The sequence below is a fragment of the Colletotrichum acutatum genome, assembly GCF_030867785.1.
Source record: "Colletotrichum acutatum strain CBS 112980 chromosome Unknown BDZ83scaffold_129, whole genome shotgun sequence".
Lineage (NCBI taxonomy): Eukaryota > Fungi > Ascomycota > Sordariomycetes > Glomerellales > Glomerellaceae > Colletotrichum > Colletotrichum acutatum.
The window spans coordinates 1-21580 of record NW_026849123.1 but is presented as its reverse complement, the minus strand read 5'-3'; the positions used below and the strand labels follow the sequence as shown (position 1 = coordinate 21580).

At 52.6% G+C, this 21580-nt stretch overlaps 11 protein-coding genes and 1 non-coding gene across 12 annotated transcripts; 5 read left to right on the top strand and 7 right to left on the bottom strand.

The window, feature by feature from the left end:
- Nucleotides 1-2449: 2449 nt before the first annotated feature.
- BDZ83DRAFT_656014 (uncharacterized protein) lies at nucleotides 2450-2989 on the top strand (the record flags this gene model as incomplete). Its single annotated transcript, XM_060510839.1, has 1 exon — nucleotides 2450-2989. The coding sequence occupies one exon, from the start codon at nucleotides 2450-2452 to the stop codon at nucleotides 2987-2989; it is 540 nt and encodes a 179-aa protein (XP_060360022.1).
- A 1222-nt stretch (nucleotides 2990-4211) lies between these two features.
- Nucleotides 4212-5357, top strand: BDZ83DRAFT_588609 (uncharacterized protein; the record flags this gene model as incomplete). The annotated part of the gene is made up of 1 exon (XM_060506154.1): nucleotides 4212-5357. One exon carries the CDS (start codon nucleotides 4212-4214, stop codon nucleotides 5355-5357), a length of 1146 nt encoding a protein of 381 aa, XP_060360021.1.
- A 166-nt stretch (nucleotides 5358-5523) lies between these two features.
- BDZ83DRAFT_756491 (acyltransferase) lies at nucleotides 5524-8144 on the bottom strand (the record flags this gene model as incomplete). The annotated part of the gene is made up of 3 exons (XM_060514759.1): nucleotides 5524-5985; nucleotides 6040-7894; nucleotides 7987-8144. 3 exons carry the CDS (start codon nucleotides 8142-8144, stop codon nucleotides 5524-5526), a joined length of 2475 nt encoding a protein of 824 aa, XP_060360020.1.
- A 553-nt stretch (nucleotides 8145-8697) lies between these two features.
- BDZ83DRAFT_636465 (Rof/RNase P-like protein) lies at nucleotides 8698-10001 on the top strand. Its single transcript, XM_060509255.1, has one exon. The coding sequence runs from the start codon at nucleotides 8947-8949 to the stop codon at nucleotides 9631-9633; it is 687 nt and encodes a 228-aa protein (XP_060360019.1). The 5' UTR covers nucleotides 8698-8946; the 3' UTR covers nucleotides 9634-10001.
- Nucleotides 9927-10000, bottom strand: BDZ83DRAFT_t269. Its single transcript has one exon. It is a non-coding gene; the product is annotated as a tRNA-Asn (tRNA).
- Nucleotides 10002-10898: 897 nt separating the features above from the next.
- BDZ83DRAFT_656010 (uncharacterized protein) lies at nucleotides 10899-12274 on the top strand (the record flags this gene model as incomplete). Its single annotated transcript, XM_060510838.1, has 2 exons — nucleotides 10899-11920; nucleotides 11986-12274. 2 exons carry the CDS (start codon nucleotides 10899-10901, stop codon nucleotides 12272-12274), a joined length of 1311 nt encoding a protein of 436 aa, XP_060360018.1.
- An 884-nt stretch (nucleotides 12275-13158) lies between these two features.
- Nucleotides 13159-13988, top strand: BDZ83DRAFT_588641 (dehydrogenase with different specificitie; the record flags this gene model as incomplete). Its single annotated transcript, XM_060506156.1, has 2 exons — nucleotides 13159-13254; nucleotides 13314-13988. The coding sequence occupies 2 exons, from the start codon at nucleotides 13159-13161 to the stop codon at nucleotides 13986-13988; spliced, it is 771 nt and encodes a 256-aa protein (XP_060360017.1).
- Nucleotides 13989-14230: 242 nt separating this feature from the next.
- On the bottom strand, nucleotides 14231-16205 carry BDZ83DRAFT_723188 (tryptophanyl-tRNA synthetase; the record flags this gene model as incomplete). The annotated part of the gene is made up of 10 exons (XM_060512532.1): nucleotides 14231-14628; nucleotides 14688-14933; nucleotides 14992-15197; nucleotides 15252-15326; nucleotides 15374-15449; nucleotides 15506-15521; nucleotides 15577-15671; nucleotides 15760-15937; nucleotides 15998-16036; nucleotides 16095-16205. 10 exons carry the CDS (start codon nucleotides 16203-16205, stop codon nucleotides 14231-14233), a joined length of 1440 nt encoding a protein of 479 aa, XP_060360016.1.
- A 382-nt stretch (nucleotides 16206-16587) lies between these two features.
- BDZ83DRAFT_708918 (uncharacterized protein) lies at nucleotides 16588-17788 on the bottom strand (the record flags this gene model as incomplete). The annotated part of the gene is made up of 2 exons (XM_060511564.1): nucleotides 17460-17788; nucleotides 16588-17389 (listed from the first exon to the last, which is right to left on the bottom strand). Exons 1-2 carry the CDS (start codon nucleotides 17768-17770, stop codon nucleotides 16588-16590), a joined length of 1113 nt encoding a protein of 370 aa, XP_060360015.1. The 5' UTR covers nucleotides 17771-17788.
- A 363-nt stretch (nucleotides 17789-18151) lies between these two features.
- BDZ83DRAFT_656007 (kinase-like domain-containing protein) lies at nucleotides 18152-19500 on the bottom strand (the record flags this gene model as incomplete). Its single annotated transcript, XM_060510837.1, is given in 3 exon segments — nucleotides 18152-18358; nucleotides 18373-18855; nucleotides 19234-19500. The coding sequence occupies 3 exon segments, from the start codon at nucleotides 19498-19500 to the stop codon at nucleotides 18152-18154; spliced, it is 957 nt and encodes a 318-aa protein (XP_060360014.1).
- Nucleotides 19501-20009: 509 nt separating this feature from the next.
- On the bottom strand, nucleotides 20010-20779 carry BDZ83DRAFT_588697 (uncharacterized protein; the record flags this gene model as incomplete). The annotated part of the gene is made up of 2 exons (XM_060506161.1): nucleotides 20010-20341; nucleotides 20422-20779. Coding segments are annotated over 2 exons (690 nt in total), but the record flags the coding sequence as incomplete, so codon positions are not given.
- On the bottom strand, nucleotides 20530-21580 carry BDZ83DRAFT_63502 (uncharacterized protein). Its single transcript, XM_060509140.1, has 2 exons — nucleotides 21290-21580; nucleotides 20530-21232 (listed from the first exon to the last, which is right to left on the bottom strand). Exons 1-2 carry the CDS (start codon nucleotides 21446-21448, stop codon nucleotides 20792-20794), a joined length of 600 nt encoding a protein of 199 aa, XP_060360012.1. The 5' UTR covers nucleotides 21449-21580; the 3' UTR covers nucleotides 20530-20791.

Sequence of the window (21580 nt, the reverse complement as noted above, 5' to 3'; positions counted from 1 at the left end):
ATCATTCGGAAGCTCGTCATCCCATCTCCCGTTGGAGATGTTGGATATTCTCCGTCGAATATTCTCCGACGGCGAAAGACGAATGCTTTTCTCTTGAGCTCAAGGACAACTCCTGAGCTCGAACAGGGCCCCCGTCCGTCCGTGTTTCTCTCGAGCTTGTCTGTCACTGTCACAGGATTGCTTCGGCTTCTCTTGCTCCCCAGAATGCCGAGACCATCCATTGGCAGCTTTGCCCAGAAATTCCAATGTGGCCATCGTCAGTGCGTACGCAGTTTTATGGCGCCTTTGTATCATCGTCCCTCGAGGCCAACCGTCAAACCAGGCGAGAGAAGGCTTGGCCGTGGATTCTTTTGGAATTATTGACCCATCTCGAGCCCTTGTTTGACCATGACAGTTTATCTCGGCGCGCGCGCTCTCCACTGGTGATGGTCATCATTCAGTGTCAAGGCCGCGCGATAGCAACCATAACTCTCCTATCCCCTGGGCCCTGGCATGATTGGCATCGTTTTACGGGACGAGTTGCAGTTGCATCCGCTTGTTGATACTTCCGCCTGATTCTCAGCAGAGCCTAGAGATCCAGCACCGCCTCTTGTTGCGGTTTCTGTTTCCATTGCTGCGTAGTGAGTGTGGGGGCTCGAGAAGGGTGATTCGCGGCCTCGCCAGCAGCTGGCGTATGTTAGTCGCGGAATGTCGTATTCTCGCCCAGGTTTGTTTTGACGTCCACCATCATGCCAGATGCTCCCGATTATCTCATGTTCTATCTTTCTGCCCTTCAAGGATGCCTGCCTGCCCGTCCACTTCCAGTAACTCAGTGGACCACCCCAACATTCCATTCCCTCCCCGCCGCCGCCGGCCGAGTTGTTTTGCTCCAGGCCGCTCGGGACGGTTTGATCGCCATGCCCCGGCGCAACCTCAATTCTCCCTTGCCCCGGGTACGTCGATCCCATAGGCGGTGCCGGCCGCGCGCGAAAACAGAGAGAAGACAGTTGACGAGAAACTACGTAATTGGCTGGCAAAGCCGTATAGTATACCAGATTTATTGTACTGGTAACTATAGCCAGAGCCTCAACAGGGTTGTCGGACAGAATTAGCAAGACCGAGCGAGATTGGAAAGCATCAGCCGAACGAAGCGAGTCGTTAATCATGTCACAGTTGTTGGAGGGGGCGAGTAGAGCCGATGTGGGAAAAGTGTCTCGCGACCCTCCCCAGTTGTTGGTGTATCGAGCATGCTCAATAGCTTGGAAACCCTACAGCCGTATTCGCCCACCTCACCTTAACAGTGTCAGTGGTTGCGAATATAGGCTCAAGCAAGCAAGGTTCGTTCCTTGAGGAGGCATTCGGGGAAGCTTTTGCCCATGTTTCGTTTAGTCTTTACGCCACGCCCAAAGTGTCCCAACCACAGGCTGCCATCCCTCTCTGTCCCAGAATAAACACAATTCAGAGTTAGGTTGCCTTTTCCATCGGGTCTCGTTGCCCTTCTGAGTTTTTGGTAGTCTCCAGAACCCAAGAGCGTAGAATTAAGGTGTGTCAATCCAAAGCTTCGAAGCGTCTTGACCCTCTCCTCCCAGTAATTTCATCCGACCTCTCGCCGCTGCCCTTCTCTCTGGGACTCTCTTCTGTCAGAGTTACCACCGGCCATGGGACGCTCATAGTCCCCCCTTCTCTCCCCGCCTTCTCCCGCCGGCTGTTCGGTTTGCCGAGCACTGCGTTACCGTCCAAGAGCCAAAACTGCTGCTTGCACATAAAATGCCAAGAGAACCAATGTTGCTGTATTCTGCCAAGCGCACCCCTCCCCGACCCCGAGCGGCGGGTTACGAAACTTGCCCACCAGACGAACCAAAGTGAAACAAATTCGCCAGAGAAGCCCTGTCCGAATAGGGTGATGGTCAGGATAGTCTTTTGTTTTTGAATTCCGTCCGTAATGTAAGCCGGGCCGTACACTCCAATGACGTTGGGCAAAGGCACAGAAAAATGTCAGAAATACAGCATAATGTATTCTAGATTTGTGGTTCCTGAGCGAACCTCGTAGCAGCAACAGCAGAAGCAGCCAGAAGCGAGCCTTCGTCCGATGGGCCTGGGTCAGAATCATGAAAGGATTCGAAAGCGAATGCGGATGCGCGCTGTCGAAGAGGTCGATGCAAGCACCACATTATTCTTGAACTCACTTAGCGGCTCGGGAACACAAGGTTGTGTAGCTTTTTTTGCTTTTCCCGCTGTGGGAAGCCGAATATGTGGAGGAACAGCATCAACAACCAGCTTTGTGCCACTATGCTCATCCACCCGTGACAACTGTCCTCTCCCCAGCTTGAACGGGACTTGGTTGCGATGCAAATACGGTATACCCATACTTGTCCCTTCGTCATGCCTTGCCTTGCTTCCCGCCTCCGCCGCCGGTCCCGCACAACCACAAAGGAGGTTGCCAATCAACCAAAGGGGAGAGAGGGACCCAATGTTCCGGAACAAGAAACCAGGGAGGCTCATATTTTTCGAGCGGGAAGGGATAAGCTTCTCGGGAAGTTTTTGCCTTGCCCCTTCGCGGGTAGGCATTCCTGGGGCAGAGGCTCCCAACGCCCAGTCCTTCCCTTCGACTACCGTAACGGCCAAGGGTTGTATTAGCTGCGACGGACGTCCCGGCTCCGGGCGGGGGGTTCGTGGGGCCTTTGCGACTACTGGACACAATGATACTGCAGTGGCAAAGAAGAAAGAGCCCGCCAAGTCTCTTGGTGATATTCAGATTTCAACTCCTGTCACTCTGTATTCGTCATCTCCAGCCGACGCCCAGGCTGATCGGGAACACCTTGGCGGAAGGTGGGAGATGAGCCCAGATGCTGCATCTCGAGTCGTCTTGTCACTTTTGTGGCACCCTTGGCTTTCCTGCGACTTGTCCGTACACGTACGCTCACGTTGTGGACGGGTGGACTTGGCAAATCACCAAGCATTTCAGCTACTTTCTCTGAAGTTTGCGGCATCATCATCATCGAGTCCTTGAAATGTTGTGTGACATTCAGGGTTTAATCGGCCGGGAGATTGGGCTCCCCCTCCACCCGCCGCAGCCCCAACCTGCAGCAAGCCGAGCCTCGATCTCCTGCGTCTGTTTTTTCGTCTGAAGTTACCCGGTACTAGCGCATAGCAGTCCTACCTGAACAATGGAAGAATGGAGAGGAGGGAGAGAAAAAGAGCTGCAAGGCAAAGAGGGAAATCTGCTACATCTGAGCCGAGATGCCAAGAAAGTGTCTCCAGGTGTGAAACAGGAGATTTGACAAATCGGTATCAAGACCTGGAGAAATGAATAGGGAAGTTTACAGAGCCGAAGTTTTTTGATCACTTTCGAAAAATCTGGAGAAAGGAGAAGGAATATGAGAAAGTCAAATGGAAGATGGCAGTGAGAATGAGAGTGAGAGTAAAAGTCAGTGAGAGTGAGGGTAAGAGGGGAGGCGGCATGACCTAGCAAAAGTAGCGTCGATTTAATCGGGCATCAGATCGCGGGGCCGAGTAAATCGTGCTAAAAAAGAAGAAGGAAAAGGTTGACGGCAATCTCGCATGCTCGTGTTGTACGAGAGTTCTCTGGTGTCATGTTGTGCGAGGCACTGAGCTAGCCATTTGTCTTCGTGTAGCATTGCAGATTGGCTTTCGTGCTCTTGGCTGAGAACCATTCGTGTGATGATCGGTATTGTCGGCTGATAAGAGAAAAATGGCAAAGAACCTAAGGGATACCGGAGATGATGGGGAAAAGGTAGGGTGAGAGCATGGGAGACCAGGGAGGAGGGCCGTGACAGCGGGAAGTTTGGAGAGGTTATTCAGTGGATATCCGCTGTGAATTCCCCGACGCGGTTACACACCGAGCTTCACCCCAATAAGCTTCCGCTCTCTTCTCGGTGAGGCTCTCGGTCTGCTGTTCCGGAAACCCCCACACGGAAACCATGAAGGTTCTCGATGGATACAAACCCCCAAGGCCGCTTATGTCATTCTATCACGTGCAAGGGCCCGCACATCCACCTTCACTCACCGAGCTCACCGATAACACCGAGACCACCGTCTCCATCTCCACCAAACCTCCGTCGTCCCCAAAAATCCGCCGCAGAAACCATCACAGCTTTGGATGACTCTACAAAGCCATTGCGCCTCCACAATGGCCGCAATCCCCTTTCTTCCTCCCTAATCCAAATCATCTCTCGTTTCTCATCATTCCGCATAATCTCAAATCGCCCAAAATGCTCGCCCGCACCCTCCGCGCCGCGGGCGCAAGCACAACCCATCCCAGCGCCGCCGCCGCCCAACAACAGCTCCGAACAGCATGCTCCTCCTCCCACCCGTCACGCGGCCCCGAAACCCTCCCCTCAAGTCCAATCCGCGTCCTCCGCACCGTCTCCGCCCTCCGCCACTGGCGCCGCCCCCACGTCCAAAACTACCGCTCCGTCGGCCTCGTCCCGACAATGGGCGCCCTCCACGAGGGCCACCTCTCCCTCATCCGCGCCGCCGCCCGCGAGAACCACCACGTCGTCGTCTCCATCTACGTCAACCCGGCCCAGTTCGGCATCGCAGAAGACCTGGCGTCCTACCCGGTAACCTGGGCACGCGATAGCGAGATCCTGCGGAACCTCGACCGCGAGTTGGCCGGCGACGGGGATATGCTCGGTCGCGTGAGCGCCGTGTTTGCGCCGACGACGGGGGAGATGTATCCCTCTGGGTTTCCCGGGCAAGAGGTCAGCAGCAAAGGCAGTTTTGTGACGATTACGCCTGTGGGCGAGGTTCTCGAGGGCGCGAGCAGACCTACCTTCTTCCGGGGCGTCGCGACGGTGTGCATGAAGCTGTTCAACATTGTCCAGCCAGAGCGCGTATACTTTGGCCAAAAGGACGTGCAACAAACCGTCGTCATCCGCCGCATGGTGGAAGACTTCATGCTCCCCATGGACGTCGTCATCGGCGAGACGACGCGCGCGGATGACGGCCTGGCTCTGAGCTCGCGTAATGTCTATCTAGGCGAGCGTAGGCGCAAGGTCGCGACGGTGCTTAACCGCGCGCTCAAGGCCGCAGAGGAAAAGTACCAACAAGCGGGTGCGCTGGACCGAGAGACGATCCTCGGGGCTGCAAACCAGGTTACGGCCGACGTCTTGGCGGAGCAGTCGAAGCTGGCGCCCAAGGATAGGGTCATGTTCGAGGTGGACTACATCTCGCTGGCAGACCCGGACACCATGCAGGAGATAGACACTGTTTTGCCGACAAAGGGCGGTATACTGAGCGGCGCTGTGAAGATGCTGCCCGTGGAAGAGCCGCGGCCAGGCGAGGATCTTGGTCATAACGACGGTCCCGCAGTGCGCCTCATTGACAACATTATTCTCAAGCCTAATACCCAGTAAGGAGCGACTTGGATGGATTTGGATAAGAATTGAAGACGAGTGCTGTCACTATCTTACCGCATAATGCTTTATAGACTTCTTATAAATTCCAAGAATGCCATGCTTTGCAGTTAACACATACTATCGTAAGATCATCACGCTTGACACGATTACAATACTATATCATTTACAGGTGTGCGCGATTTTCCAGAGACCTGCGCCTCCTTTGTTCCTTGACGCTTTTCTTGAGCTGCCGCGCATCTTCGATACTCAACAGGGGTGACACCCCCTTGCCGTCAATGTTTCTGGCAGCGTCAAATAGTTTGCTTCCCAGTAAGTCCGTCAGACGAAGCACGCGTGTGCTGACGGTGGCACCATCACGACGATTCTTTCCCTCGCGACGACTGGATGCAATCTTCTCGGTAAAGTCCCACAGCCGTCCAGAGGCGTTAAGGGTGCCGGTTTCGGGGTCGCGAGAGGGGCGCCACTCTGGATCGAGACGCAGACGTGGAGGAACCTTGGGGTCTTTTGACTTGACAACCTGAAGGATACCTTCCTCCTCAAAACGTTGGTAGGCGTTCTTTAAGGTCTCTTTGTTGACCGCCTCAAAGTAGCTGAGATCGCCTTGGTGGTAGAGTGTCTTGCCGAGCTGGGGAGTGTTAGCCGCATGTACCATATTCAATACCCATAGTAGTCCACTTACCACTTGTGCACTGCCCTGGGCTTTTGTAACCTCGATCCAGATATCATCCTTCTGGCCCAGAGGCGGCGACAAGCCCATCAACGAGACAGCTGCGAGCCAACTAGCCTCGATAAACGGCCAAATAAGGAAGCAGTAAAAGTCGTAGTTCTCTCGTCCGACAGCTCTTTCGTGATCTGAAAGACCAATCACAATCACCTTGCCCTGGTCATCCCGATGCAATTTCAGCACCTTGTCCGCTTCCAGGTCTCGCAGCGTCTTTTCCAAGTTGGCAGCTAGACCTTCACTCGGGAAGATGAACTCTCCACGAAACAGTGATGACAGGAACTGAATCTGGTCCTGCAGCTCTTGGAAGGAGATGTCCTGCATGGCCGGGCCACCACCCTGCTTCACCTTCATGTACATGGCGGCGCTGACAATAGCTTCTGAAATGAACAGATGAATAGTCATGTTCCGGTAGAAGGACAGCTGGAAGCGATCAACGGCGTAGTAGGTAGGCTCTGGAAGGTCTTTCACGACGCCAACCAGCTCCTTGCCCAGAACGTCGAGACCACGTTCGATAATGTCGGAAAGAGGTGCAGCTCCAAAATGAGCGACTCTGCCACCCTTTGCCCGCACGCGGTCGGTAAGCCACAGAACGCGTCGCTCAAGTTCAGTCTTGCCTACACCTCTGCCTCTCAAAGTGAGCAAGACAGTACCAATCAAGGCTGTAGGCATGACGACAGAGACATCATTGATGTCCGATAAGACCTTGTAGCCTAAAATTCGAAGAAGCTTCTGTCGGATCGCCGTGTTTTCGGGGTTCTTTGTATCCATATTGAGGCCGGTTGGTAATCTTTCCAGTCTTGTGAGCTGTTCGTTGATGAAGCCGCGCAAGCTCCAGGGCTCGTGGAATCTGACGTCAACTCGGCCAAGTCTCAGAGACAAGACTGAAGAACCCCCGGAAAGGAAATCTGCCAGATTTTCCTTCTTCTTGGGCACGCCCAACAGCTCTGTAACGTAGCCCTCGGTTTCAATGACCTTGTCGTACTGCGTGCTCACTGGGCAGATGATGGCGTCCTCGACGCGGCCTGAGAGAATACTGTCCAAGATGAAGCTGAGAATACCGAACTTGGGAGGCAGCAGCTTTCCTGTCCTTGACCGACCACCCTCAATGAAACACTCAAAGTTGTAGCCGCCTTGCAGGAGGGTGTCGATATACGTTTGTACCAGAGTTGTGTACAGAATGTCGTCACCGAAGGCTCTCCGAATCCACATGGCACCGGCATGCTGCAAGAAGCTTCCAACAAGAGGAAAGTTCAGGTTGTCGCCAGCTACGACGACGGGCAGGCCGAGACCGAGACGGTAGCAGATGAGCTGCAGAGAAACGTAGTCAACGTGTGATCGATGGCAAGGCAAGAATATGATGCTCTGCTTTTTCTTTTCGGCCTCTTCCGCAACCTTTCTCAGCCTCAGAACCTCCTCACTAGAGACATGGATGCCTTGGTTATAGGCCCGCAACGTCAACTGCGTGACGAGATAGTATGCGCTTCTGATGAAGGTCTTGCTCTCAAACTTGCAAATCATGTCGTCCGTCATTTTGTCAGCCACCTCTTGGATTCCAGACTCGACGACAGCTCGTCTACGTGCGCGCTTCATGGCAAAGTCTTTGTCTTGCTTATTCAACAGCCCTTCTTTTTCTTCGACAGCGACACGTTTCTCAGCGAGATCCGCGATGCGCGACTGCAATAAGGGCGCTGAAAGCACAGCTTCCTTCATCTTATCGCTGAAACCAGAGTAGAAGATGGGTTGGCCGATGGCATTGTCGTAGGCGCGCCAGCCGGTACCGGAGACATATAGAGAGACTTCGCGGAGGAACCTACCACGGAGAAAACGAGTTAGTCTTGTTCCTGGATCGACATTGAGGCTGAGACCAGTGGAAAGACGGGCCGGGGCGCGGGTGATACATACTGTAGCGGTTCCTGGCGGAAGCGTGCCATGTGCTTCATCAGAGCCTCCTCCTTTTCGTCATCGCGTGGCTGGGATGGCTTGATGTAGCCGCTAGGTTGAAGTGTGATTTGGTCGCCGAGGATCTTCAGATCTGGCGCGGAGTCGTCGTTCTTCGCCATTGTTGAGTGAGGATTCGGGAATGTGGTGCGAGTATGGTCAGTTTGTGACGTCTTCGAGGTGTTCGTAGGGTACCAGGTGAGGTAAGGTCGGGGAGAGAGGGCGCGTGGGAATTGTAGATCGTCGAACCTCGGCCCGTCCGTCCGTGGTTGTTGATATCAGTGCTAGCTTGGTCGTTCTGGGATGCTCCGAAACAGTCCGTCAAAGGTCCCTTGCCATTGCCGACAGTGGAAGAACACGACGGAGGATTTTAGGTACCGTTCTTGTGTCTCGGGTCCCTCGATCAAAGTCGCAAGATGGCGTTGGAGAAGTGACGGACTGTTGGGACTTGGAGAAGAGAAGACTGGGTCACTGGATGTGTTGTGTTGTGTTGTGTGTGGTGTAGAAGATGCGCCGGAGAGCCTCCAAGTCGCATTGTCATTACCCTCCGGGTTCTGGGGGGAATTCCTGGTGGACCGTTGAGGTCAAGTGCCACCTGCCCGCCTCTATTAAGCCGAGCTCCTGCTCAAGTGGCATTTAGCGGCTTCGGCATGTGAACAAACACTAACCATCCATGTTGCTGCTGCAGGAGCCACCCTGCTTCTGATGCTTACCTTCACCAATTGGAGATGGGTACGTACCCATCCATAATCTGGAGGCACTAACATTTAATTTTCCATCTTTCCAGCGTCAACCTTGACTCTTCAATTTCGACAAGCAAACACCACCATCGCGACATTTTGCGCCAGCACTGCTACACAGCGACTCAACACCATCACGCTATTGTCGCAGGCCTGCAAACTTCTACCAGGTTTGGGCGAAATTATGGCTCCTTCAAATCAGCCCATTACGCAGGCTCTCCTCGCCCGGGCGCACTCCCCCGACAGCGCCAACCGCCTCTTTTCCGAAAAGATTCAGTACAGACCACTCTATCTCAGACCAAGCTCGCCACCACCACCGTCAAACGCCCGAGAGACCCGTCGCAAGGCCCGTGAAGAATCAAAAAGGAAACGAAAGCTCAAGCCGAAGCCCCTTTCAGCGCGCGAAAGACACAGGCGCGGCCTCTACGAAGTACCCCGCGAGGGCCAAAAATACTCCATTTTCGAACCCCTCCACCGCCTTTGGCTTGGCTACATTGAAGAAATACTGGGGTCAGAGCTCTACACAGGCGGCGCCTCTGCATCGGCAAAACTGAGTGCTGCCGAGTTCCATGGGGCTGCGGTTGAGGTGTCGCGCAGTTCTTGCCCGAGCAGAGTCGGCATTCAGGGTATCGTCATCAAGGACGGCAAGTTTGCGTTCGAGATTATAACACCAAAAAATGATATCAAGATTGTGCCAAAGGAAGGGACGTGGTTCAAATTCGAGATACACGTCAAGGAGCCGGATACGGAGGTAGCCACACAAGGCACCCCACGCCAGTTCGTCTTCGAGGTTCTCGGTGACCAATTTCTGATGCGCGGGGCGGATCGTGCAAACAAAAAGTTCAAGCCTCACTACCTAAAAAACTTATGAGGCATGCACTCGGCGCATGATGGACTGCGACATGCACTAGGCCTGGTTCGTCGACTGAATGGCTCAAAGAAAGAAGAAAAAAAGGCCGGTAATTGCTGAAAGCAAGTACGAGTTAATGAATTGCGCCTTAATGCTATGAACGCGGGGGCTTTTGTAGAAACAAGAGAGCGCAAAGATAGACGTTCAGTGGAGGGAAGATGGGGGTCAAAGAAGTACAAAAATTGTGCCATGCTCTGTTAAAAGAACAAAAGAAAAAGTGAAGCACTCTGAATGGTGGAATTTAACCGCTGAGACTCCCCGAGGTGGGCTCGAACCACCAACCTCCAGATTAACAGTCTGACGCGCTAGCCAATTGTGCCATCGGGGATGAGATGCTTGTTGCTGGAGGACCTGACCGGTTCCGTGCATAAGTCGGGAGCCCGCCTGGGAGCCCCGCCCCCTACAAAGTCCGCCCGCGACCGAGCCACGGTTGACCGCGACTAGGGCGACCGCGATGTTGATTCAGCTCGTCTTTCGAAGCTGCGATCGCGAGGCGGCATGCGTGGCTTGGCCGTCGGTCGATTCAGACGGATTCCAGGGCGTCTTTGCCTTGTTCGGCATGTATGGGAGTGCCTGTTCAGTTAGCTCGAAATCACCAAAACGCCCGATTTCGTATGCCGCTGTTCTATCTCTCTCGTCGTTCGGTGGGGTAATTCTCAAGTTTGTTGGAATTCCAGATCGTGATTGAAGCATACATGAAAATTTCGGGAATTGACGAGACCATGAAATTTGTAGACGACAGCGTGCGACGCTCAACTTGATGATTGTGTTCGTGGGGGCGACGTAGACTTACACAAAGTTTCACAGTGACATCCTGCCATTTATACCGGACAACAATCATCAGAGCCCCTGATGGCAAAAGAAAACCTCGGAAGCGACAAATTCGCGAGATGGAACCGTGGCACGTCACAGAAAGAGCGCCAGGTTACATAATGGCGGCTACTTGCCTATCCTAAAAAGCAACGCGACGCGTGCGACCGGACGCCGATGACATCAGGACTCGATCAGACGGAACTGGCCCAGTCGCGCATTCCGCCTCGAAGCTGTTTGCTCACCGCAGCAACCAGTCCTTTTCTTTCTCTCTCAACTTTCTCCTCTTTCCTTACTTCTATCATCATACCAAACAAGTCCAATTGACCTCTCCTGACTCTTGTCCTCCTTCCAATTAAAGAAATCCAGTCAATTCGTATCAATTACACATCTTGCCTCCACCATCGGTCTACACCATGGTCACTACAAGAACAAGATCGCGTGCCAACAGTGCCGCCGACGCCAATGGCCACGCAGACTCTTCCAATGCGGCTGGTGAGAAGCGTGGCATCGAAAAGGACGCTTCCAGCGGATCCCCCGACGCCAAGCGTGCAAAGACGTTGGATGATGATTCCACTCGTCAGACCACCATCGACGAGGCCTTTGAGAAGAATGACGATGCAGAAGCCGGTAAAGCCAAAGAAGAGACTAAGGCAAAGGAAGATCCTGCCGACACGGAGATGAAGGACGGTGAAGAGGAGGCCACCAACGACTCAACGAAGCCAGAGGAGCCAACCAAGGAAGAGGAGGCTGCGATGGCAGAAAAGGTGGAGGAGGTAGAGGAAGCAGAAAAAGAAAATGATGAGCACAAGACGGAAGAAGTCACGACAGAGGATAAGCCAGAAGCCAAGGCAACGGAAGGAGAGTCTGCAGAGAAGACAGGCGAGAAGGACAAGGTCCCGTCCAACATTCTCGAAAAGGGAATCATCTACTTCTTCTTCCGCGCCCGTGTCAACACCGATGGGGCCGAAGAAGTAGACGACATCGCCCGCAGCTACATGATCCTCCGCCCCATCGGTACAGACTCCAAGCTGGGTGACGGTCCCATTGGCGACGCGGGCAACACGCGCCTGCTCGCCCTGCCGAAGAAGGTCTTCCCCGAGACCGGCCGCGACAAGTTCATGGTCTTTGTCGAAAAGGCGGGCGCCTCGTTTGCCGAGCTGAAGGAGCAGTTCCTGGCTGGCGCTGATAACCAGACCAAGTCTGGCGTGTCGCACGCGCCTGCTGCCACGCCGGCTGGAGAGGGCGTCTACGTTATCACCACTACTGGAAGCGATAGCCATCTCGCGTACATGCTCACCCTGCCGTCTGACCTCGGCGAAGTGCAGAAGGAGCTTGGGCTCAAGGAGAAGGGCAGCTTCATCTTGAGCACGAAGAACCCTTACAAGAAGGGCCCTGCAAATGCTAGTCTCGATCAGACTCCCGACTTCCCAGATAGGTACATGAACCCAGGATCCTTCCCCCTTTTCAACTGAGAATGAGTGCTGACACTTTGACATTTAGTATCAAGGACGACTTCCGCGACCTGCGGTGGACGAACACCAAGCCCGAGCATCTCGACTACCCCAATGCTCAGTTCCTCTTCATTGGACAGTCTGAATTCAGCAATGCCGTCGAGCCAAAGTCAAAGGACGTCAAAGCTGGCAAGGAGAACCCAGAGGATATTCTCGAGGAGATTGCCGACGAGGATGAAAAGCGCATGGAGCACCTCTCTGGCGACGACTCGGCCTCCATCTTTGCCGACCTACAGGTGCGGGCGAAGGACTATCCCAAGCTGCAGACTACCTTTTGATTTTGATCGGGTGTCAAACATGTCTCTCTTGTTGAAAAAGTTGGCTTTGTGCCGCGTGTTTACTTCTCAAGCTATTGGGAGGCGCGTAAGGAACGGAAACTCTTAGACAATTCTTCGGTTCAGTTGCGTCAACGTGTAATTTGTAACAAAGCATTTTTTTCACGGGCGTATCAAATCAACCGTTCATATCTACAGTATCTGTACTGGACAAATCTCTCTTAATCTACGTGTTAGGATGGCTGTGACACGAGGGTATAATGGCATCGTGTAACATCAATCCATCCAAGTTAGCAGTTTTCTCTATAAGAACTCGTAAGGGAGGCACTCTAGGCGTATTTTCTCAATAAAATTGCTCATACCAAGAAGAGACCTAGGCAAACAGATTCTTGAAGAGCATCCAAGCCGTTTGGTGACATCCATCCATCAAGTGTAGTAGATACCGACTTCGCGCGACTCCGGGGTGGAAGATGACCTCCCTAAAAAGTTGCCATACCATAGGGAGGCAATTTCATGGTTGATTTTCCAGTGCTAGCTCATCATTAGCTTCGTTGGGCATGTAAGCGCCACATGCAGGATTCCGTCAAGGGCGGCGATCCTCTTCTTCCTTCGCCGATGGCCCTGCGGCGAGGGGACTGTGAGATCCCCGATCGGCGTTAAGCAATGTCGGGGATGCGGAGCCCCGATCGCCGATACACGACGACCACGGCCCGTGATACCGACTTACACGGTAGGTGAGACGGGACTGCACGAATGAGACAGCCGTCTTCGGAGAGTAAGCTGCATTCAAGGCGGTCATGTTTGGATCTTATAAAGGGAATCAGGTTTCCGCGGATGAGTTCATCAAGACCAACATATTACGACTTCATCACCGAAACAATATCAGTATGACACCGCTTAAAGGAAAGACGGCAATCGTCACAGGAGCATCCCGCGGTCTAGGCGCAGGCATGGCTCTAGACCTTGCACGCAAAGGCGCATCCGTAAGCTTCGTCTCCCATCATCTCTACCCACTCTGCCCTCATCCGCTCACCAACAACAGGTAATGCTCCTCTACACCTCCGACACAAGCGCCCAAAAAGTCGACTCCCTCATCACAGAAATCACCTCCTTCCCACACACCCCCTCCGCAGTATCCTGCAAAGCAGACCTCTCCTCAGAAACCGCCCCAGCCACAGTCCTCGCCGCCCTCGACGCCTGGCTCGGCCCAGACTCCCGCATCGACATCCTAATCAACAACGCCGGCACAGAACTCAACGCACCGCTAGGCACCATCACCACCGCTGATTTCGCAAAAGTCTACGACCTCAACGTCCGCGCGCCTCTCCTCCTAACCCAGGCCCTTCTCCCGCGCCTGGCTTCCAAGGAGGCACGCATCATCAACATCGGTTCTGTGGGCGGACGGCAGGGGTTCCCCGGGTTGGGACTGTATTGCTCCTCCAAGGCGGCGCTTGAGGGTCTGACGCGGGTTTGGGCGCGGGAGTTGGGGAGTAACGGGACGACTGTTAATTGTGTTTCGCCGGGACCGGTGGAGAGCGATATGCTGGATAAGATTCCGAAGGAGCTGGTGGAGATGCAGAAGAGGCAGACGCCGGTGGAGAATCGGACCGGGACAGTGGAGGAGGTCGCGAGGATTGTGTCGTGGCTTGCTGGTGCAGAGAGTTCGTGGGTCAGTGGGCAGGTTATTAGTGCTAGTGGTGGTTGGGCGATGTACTGAAGAAGGTACAGGGGATTTATTTGAGAAAATGGGTCGGAGTCGACGTGGAGTAAGACCTTGATATCGGCGATTGTTGTTCATTAAGTAGCTGTTGCCAGACAGGAACCTATCGCTCAGGTCTCATATTTCGGCAAAGATCACATTATTGACCCTGAGATAGTGCACATGTCACATCGGAAGATTTGAAAGGATTCTCGCAAGCAATGGATCTTGGGTATATTCTTTTCATTCTTCCTAAGCCTCTAAGCAGAAGCCTTGGCAGCCTCCTTTTCCTTTGCCTTGGCGGCCTTCTTCTCGTCGATTTGGCGCTGCTTCTCCAGCTTCTTGAGCTGGTTCTTCGTCATCTTGCCGTCGGCACCCTCGGCGGGGCCATCAGTGGTAGCCTCGCGGATGGGAATGGACTTGAGGTTCTCCGCAAGACCCCAGGACAACGGCCGGCGGCTGAAGAACAGGTTGACGGTCTCCTCGTCCACCTTGGCTCTCCGCTCCTGGAACGCGGTGCAGTACTTGGCAAGCTCCTCGGCACACCTCTTCTTGATCTCGCCGGTGAGCATCTTTCCTGTGCGGTAGTCCTCGCGGATCTTGGCAAGTTCCTCATCATCGTCGAGGAAGAAGCGCAGGTATTGGTAGCTGACGTCGACTGCATACTTATGTTAGCTACTACGCACGTAAAGACACAGTCTGGGTCTGTGATCTTACCATCTGGGTCGGCACCCTCAGCGCGCTGCTCCTCGGCGGTAACCTTGCCACCGCTGAAAGCATACTTGTTCATTTTGTTCTGGATCTGCTTGGGGGTGTCGTTCAAGAAGATGGCACTTGAATCAATTGACGCCGACATCTTGGAGCCAGGGCCCTGGAGAGCATCGAGGAAACGAGAGTGAATCAGAGAGGGCTTGGCATAGCGGAGGCCGGCGGCACAATCTCTTGTCACGCGGAAGTAGGGGTCTATCTTGATGTTAGTCTCGTCTCATTTCTAGAGCCATCAGGGGCGGGAAAGACAAACCCTGGTCAATGGCACATGGAATGAGGCAGGGGATCTGGGAAGTCTTCGCCTCGTCATCGCCAAAGATGTGGGGGAATGAGTTGCCAAAGGAGGAGCTGGCTTGAATACTGGCGAAGTGAACCTTGCCAATGTTGGAGCTATCGTCGAAGCCGAAGACGGCCTTGGCTGTGTTGAGAGTGATTCTCTTGGCCACACGAGTAACGTTCCTATGACAGGTCAGCCTTTGTTCTCTACTTCGCCCCATATAAGGTGATACTCACTTGTAGAAGTTGCCGCCCATGTAGTCGTAGTCGGAGAAAATGAAGGTCCTCTCGGGATTGAAGCCAATGGCGATGCTGCAAGACGTCAGAAGTATTCTTGCGGATATTGTTGTGAGCCTTACATGTCCTTGGCGTTTTCTCTTGTGTAGTGCTGAACCTCCTCGACCGTTCTCTTCTCAGAAAAAAGGAACTTCTCGTCTGCGGCCTCTGGTTAGTAAGGTGTTCGAGTAGCATTCTTCAGCGCTTTCTCTTACCGTCGGTCATCATGATCTATGCTATTGTTAGCGATTGATTTTGTCAAGGGGTAACTTCAAGAACAACGTACGACTAGTGGCGCATCGAGTACGTCTGACAACCACTTCGTCAATTGGAAAGGAATAGCATGTCCGACGTGCATGCTGTCGGAACTCGGTCCACGGCCTTGATATGCCCTTGTTAGCCATCCTCCTGGCCTATACTGCTTTCCATATTGTCCTCCAGTCTTTGGAATATCTTCGAGGCAACGCACCAGTGTAAATGAAGAAAGGCTGCTTCTTCTCGACACGATCGAGGATGAGGTCGAGGTCGCGGTGGGAGAAGACAATCTGGCGACGGAGGAAGTGGTGGGGTCTGTGACCAGTCACGCGCTCGAAGCGCTCGAGGAGGGCATCGTCAATCAGCTTCGTTCCGAACTCGTCGACGATTTTCTGTGCAGCAATCAAAGATCAGCTAGAGCTCTCCATTGACGAGGGGGCTGGAATTCTTACCTTGTAGTCAATGGCCTTGACTTTGCCATCAGTGCCGACCTATTTTCTCGAGTCAGTATATGCCCTTCTACTCATACGCCATAATTCGTAAACCCACTTCTCCAGACACGTTCCAAGGGTCGACTTTCTGGCCGCCCGAGGTGGCGGGCGCGTCGCCGACAGCTTCGGCAGGGATGGCAGCGGTCGGGGCTTCGGGTGCGGATGCCATTGTGACGCGTGGTCTCAGTCGATGGCGTGGAGTGTTAATTGACAAGAGGGAGAGAAATCCGGGGTCTTGGCGACTGGTCAATCGTCTTCTATACGCCTCTTGCGGTGACTCGAATTTCTTGATGACACAGAGCTGTCAGGGCAAAAGTTCCGAAATGCGTGAGTCAATGGCGGGGTGAGGGTGTGCACCTGCCTTTGCGAGTCAAAGTGCGGCTTGATTTCGGTGTGTACCCCGCTACCCCGCAGTCACCGACACACCTAGCTCACCCTCTCGGTGAGGTACCGGTAGGGCCCTACATCGCTCTTGGATCGCGAATGCACAGCCACTGGTATTCTGAGGGATCTTGAGGTATTAAGGTTGGAGGAAAGAAGTGATCAGTTATTCAAGTTGAAAGCGAAGGTGTCAGATGATAATGCAAATTCTCTGCCCGCTGCTGTATCTTAACTGGAGTGCCGTTTTGCGAAATGCAACTGTCAGGCATGTAATCCACCCCAGTTCGTTCATACACCATCAATCCACCATCACTCTTTGATGCCTTGGGGGCGACGAGCAAAACAAAACACCTCCGCTCATCTTGCGTTTTGTCTCTAGACCTTCCCACTACAATCACTCTCACGTTTGGTAATTGGCCATAATTTCTTGCCGGGTTGTCAAAGACGAGCTTGCTCGCCGAGTGGCTGGCATCGAGCTGAGAAAACTCACGAGCAACAGCGCTGAGGCTGATTCCCAGGCTTTTGTCCGAAGTGTGATAGAACCCATCTGGCGACTTGTGAGCCCAAGGCGACTGGATCTCACTCTTCTCCCAGTCAACGCCATCAAACGGAGGCTCCAGATAGTCGATTCCTCCTTTGTAGGTCATCCATGACCATGTAGGAACTTCGAGGTCTATTTCGGCAGGGAATATGATTCTATCAAGGGTTGAATCAGATCCTCTCTGCCAAAGAAGGCTGCGTCGTAGTGATCCACCGCCATCGTCAATGAATCCGTAGCCGCCGTGGGTTTTGAAGCTTTGGATGAGTCTCTTTTCGAGACCAGCTATACCGAATGGTCTGTCTTCATTCCTAGACAACTGCAGACGCGAGTATTGCTTGTACAAGTCTTGGTAGAGATGGATTTTGGCGCCCCTTGGTGAGTTCATGGCGATTGTGGAAAATCGTGGATCACCGAGGACCGCGGCAACATTGCTGTGAACGTGAAGTGTCAGCATGAGCCAAGGCCTTGTCAGATGCGGGCATGCGCAGCAAGTTGACTTACTTGTCCAGCTTTGTCATTGTCTCGCGGCGTACCCCTTGGCCGCATTGCCAGTATGTCTGTCTTTCAGTGAAGTAAATCGTCCTGTGCGCCAGCGCTCGCTCCTGCAGGACCCATCCACGTTTGCAGAGCCTTCCTTCTATTGCATCACCTTCGAAGTCATCAATCTGCTGGCAGACATGATAGTTATCACTGCTGTTTCGATTGAAAGTGACGTAGTTCCTTTTGGGTCGTGGTCCAAGAAAGCCATCCTCTTGCCCAGTAGCGCGACTGGCCGCAATGACGCAGTACGCAAAGCTGAAAACCTCTTCCATATGTTTGGACTCTTCCTTTCACATACTTGGATCATGAACAATACTCAGTATCGGATCGGTAATCTTAGACATCCTCAGGGTAGAACCTTCACGGTTGAGCTGAAATGAGCCTAATTTTCGCAATTTTTGGCAGGTTTCTAAAAGTAAATTGCAGAAACCACACGCGCCGGCTCTGTGTTGTAGATCAGAGACTGTATCAGAAAGTTGAACCCAGTAGCTCTAGTCTCTCGCAATGCTGACAGAGCTTCTGGCTCTGGGGAAGCGACAAGTCATTTGCAATTTTGTTGATTTTTGTGATGAGCATTTTGGCGAAGCCATTGTCTTTACTGAAACGCCAATGATCGCTGAGCTGATAGCAGATTCGCGGATAGGCTAAGAGCCTTAGACCACTCGCGCCCCGTCGACATTCTTGGTCTTGAAGAAACTGGAATCGTATCCATCATTGAGGCTGTCGTCAAGATTGTCCAATGCCTCGTAGCCATACATGAGCCAAATAACGCACTCGAGCATGATGCAGCCCATGGACCAGATGTCGTAGAGTCTGGACCTAGCCTTGTCAAGACTGTTGGTGACAACTTCGGGCGCCTCCTACCGGACTGCACCATACTTTGCACTAGTTGCTTTCTTGCGCCCCGCCTTAGCATCATTGTGGTGCTTCGCAAGGCCCATGTCTGCAATCTTGAGGACGCCAACACAGGTGCTGTCTCTGAATCGGAGAATGTTTCCGGCTTCAAGTCTCCGTGACGGTAATTGCCTTTATCCTTGTAATTATGCAAGGCATGCAACGCATCGGCGAGCCCACAAAGTTGAGTGGTCGTTTGCTTTAGCAGGTCCGGCATGAGAGTTGGTCGATTTTGCTCTTTCCGGAACTCTCTAAGATTGCCGCCATCGGCCCACTGGAACATGAAATACCGTTTCTCTCCGCGAGTAATGGCGGCGATTCGTTGGATGATATGGCTGTGCCGCAAATCGGTTATCTCGGAGAATGCCTTCCGCTCATCTTCATAGTTCTTCTCGATCTCGTGGCGCAAGTTGTTGTTGACGAGGATCTCTTTGATTGCAACGTGGGCTGGAAGGTTATCCACCTAAGGTAATGAGGGTGAGTTTTGTACGATTACATCGATGTTGGTTTCATGAGCAGGCTGTTACTGGGATTTCTACTTCGTACACCTGACTGAACATGCCTCCTTTGACGATGTTGTTGACCCATGTGAAAGGAAGGATACAATCGGGGATAAGTATTGCTGAAATTCGGTTTCAGAGAACACCGGCGCAAGAAATGCCCATTGCTGATTATAGAAGTTGTTTATTCTCCAGCCATTCCATATCTTTTTGATGCGCTTTTCTGTCATGCGATCGAATGGAAAGGGAAAGACCCAAGCGGAGGAATACTAGCCAGGAGTCACTGCTTTCTCTATCGGAAGATGGCTGTCATTGGAACCGGCGATCCTGAAGAACCTTACAGTCTTCAAAAGCTCGGATCCGGTGATTCCGCTACATACTGTGATCGCAAAGACTTTCTTTGCTTTGTCTTTGACAAAGCGTATCAGTGCCTTTTCTGCTGTTTGGGGATCATCGTCTTCGTCGAACAGCTCATTGGAAATTGCGCCCTCGCTAATGAGGCCCTTAATACAGCCATCTGGCAGGAAGGACGGACTGCGCTCATCGAATCTGCTCTGCACGAAATGCTGGCAGATCTGATCGCCTAATGATGATAGGGATTCGTCCATTGAGTTGCTGTCGTGAGACGTGTTCAGTGGCACGAGAAACCGAAACAACCGGAAGAGAGGGGCTCTGTCAGAGATGTGAGCAGGAGAGAGGGCCAAGTTGTGACAAACATGGCGGAAATGGAAACACAAGGGATATCAAGCGACACAAAACCAGCCACGGATGTTTCCGTGATAGCATTGTAGCTGAGTTGATAAAGCTCTGGCACGTCTTGGTATCTTGGACATAACGATGAGGACGGTCACAATTGTTGATGATCGCGAGCCCATGAGCCTACAGCCTGCTCGGCTACCCCCAACTATTGATTCAGCCAAGCCATGGCTGCTGAGCTCCTGTCCGAGGCGTTGAAGCGCCTGCCGAATCAAGCGACTAGTCGTTGTCTTGAAGGTGCCATTGCATTGCGAGCCTGCTGCATTGAGAGGAAATATTGACGTGCTTCTAAAAGACGCATTGCAGCCTGCAGCACGATAGTACCTAAAGCACCTGCTTACTAATGGCCTAGAGCCTTTCCTCATACTTGAGCGTTTCTGGAGACCCTTGAAACCACTACCAACTCGGCTCTGATGAGCTGCGAGGCCTTCACCTGAGTTGACCCTGGCAGGAGAGTGATCCCAGCTATGATTATCCCAAGGTTGCTTGGCAGGCTCTGAAAATTTTTTGCAGACAAGACGCACATCCTTCGCCATATAGACAGCCTTTGTAACACTTCGATACAGGTGATTCGTCTGTCTCCAGATTTGGGATCTTCCGATTCTACTACCAACATCCCATACATCATCATGTCAAGAAAGTGATGCAGATATTCGCTGCATGCAGGATGAGAGTGAAGTCTGTGATCACAAACTAAGGGGATTGCGATGTTGCATTAGACTTTGGAAAAGCGAACGAAGAACTAGGGTACTGATGGAGAAGGCCAGGTTGACTCACCTCGATTACAGCTTGCTTCACTGAAGCTGCCGTCGAGTCCTTCGCTTCAGAGTTATCAATCTGGAAAAATGTATCCGAATCAATGCCTGAAAAATACGGATCGGGCGAACATCGTTTCCGGGCAAATTCAAAGAGTAAGTCCTTGCCGCCGAGAAACCAAGTGATGAATTCGAGAAACAAACATCCGAGAGACCAAATATCGTATGACTGCCTGATGATTCGCCGACGTAAGTCGCATTCTGGTGGTCGATACGTGGGAGAATTGGGCACTTGACTTCTATGTTGATGAGAACGACTAAGTCGGCTGTTCAACTCTGCAAGACCAAAATCCGAGATTCTGAGAACACCTTGACGTGTGTCACAAAACTAGAGTATGTTTTCGGGCTTAATGTCCCCATGCCGACCATACTGCCGTTTATCGCTCTCGTGATTGTCTCGATTGAGCGCATCAGACGGAGACAGCAGTTGGCTACTAAGCTGCGCCTCCATGTCTTGAAGATCGGAGGAGTTGTATTCATGGATCCTTACTAGGTCATCAGAGATTCCTCGACACTGCTCAGCAATCCACAACATGGTTTCCGCGGCGTTCGATGGTTTCGGATTTAGCACTTTCCAGTACTTCATGAGATCGGATTCAGCCCATGGAAATATCAGGTAGAAACGATTCAATTGCTCGTACGTCGCCAAAAGTGAGATTAGGTGTGAGTGCGATTCTCCACTACATTTCTTCAACACTCGAACCTCCTTTTGAAAGAGTGTCTTCTTTGGCGAATTGAGACATTTAACCGCGAATGTGTTTTGCCGCAACTGTAGATGTCAGTTTCCAAGACCTCTGATGTCGTAACAGGAGCTTTGGAGACTCACTCTCGGTTCTAGAGCTGGATCGCTGAAGTCATGATGATCGGGATGAATCTCGGCCTTGAAAAACTTGACTAGATCCTCCCCGATGCATCTCGGCCGACCCCATCTCATCAGCGTGAGTGGTAGAGGTGAATGATAGGACAATATGAGGCTCAAGCACATAATGCTTTACGTTCTTTCTCTCTCCCTTGGTGAAGAATGGCAGTGACCGGAATTTGTTCGTCGTCTCCATGATGATAGGTTGCAAGACACCAAACAAAGCCGTCTCAGTGTGACTGAACATAGATGAATGAG

Bases quoted from the DNA above. Each gene is read 5' to 3' on its own strand.
- BDZ83DRAFT_636465 (XM_060509255.1), top strand. From the start codon at position 8,947: ATGGCTCCTTCAAATCAGCCCATTACGCAGGCTCTCCTCGCCCGGGCG.
- BDZ83DRAFT_63502 (XM_060509140.1), bottom strand. From the start codon at position 21,448: ATGTGCTTGAGCCTCATATTGTCCTATCATTCACCTCTACCACTCACG. The intron at 21,233-21,289 runs GTGAGTCTCCAA...TGACATCTACAG, and splicing joins ATCCAGCTCTAGAACCGAGA to TTGCGGCAAAACACATTCGC.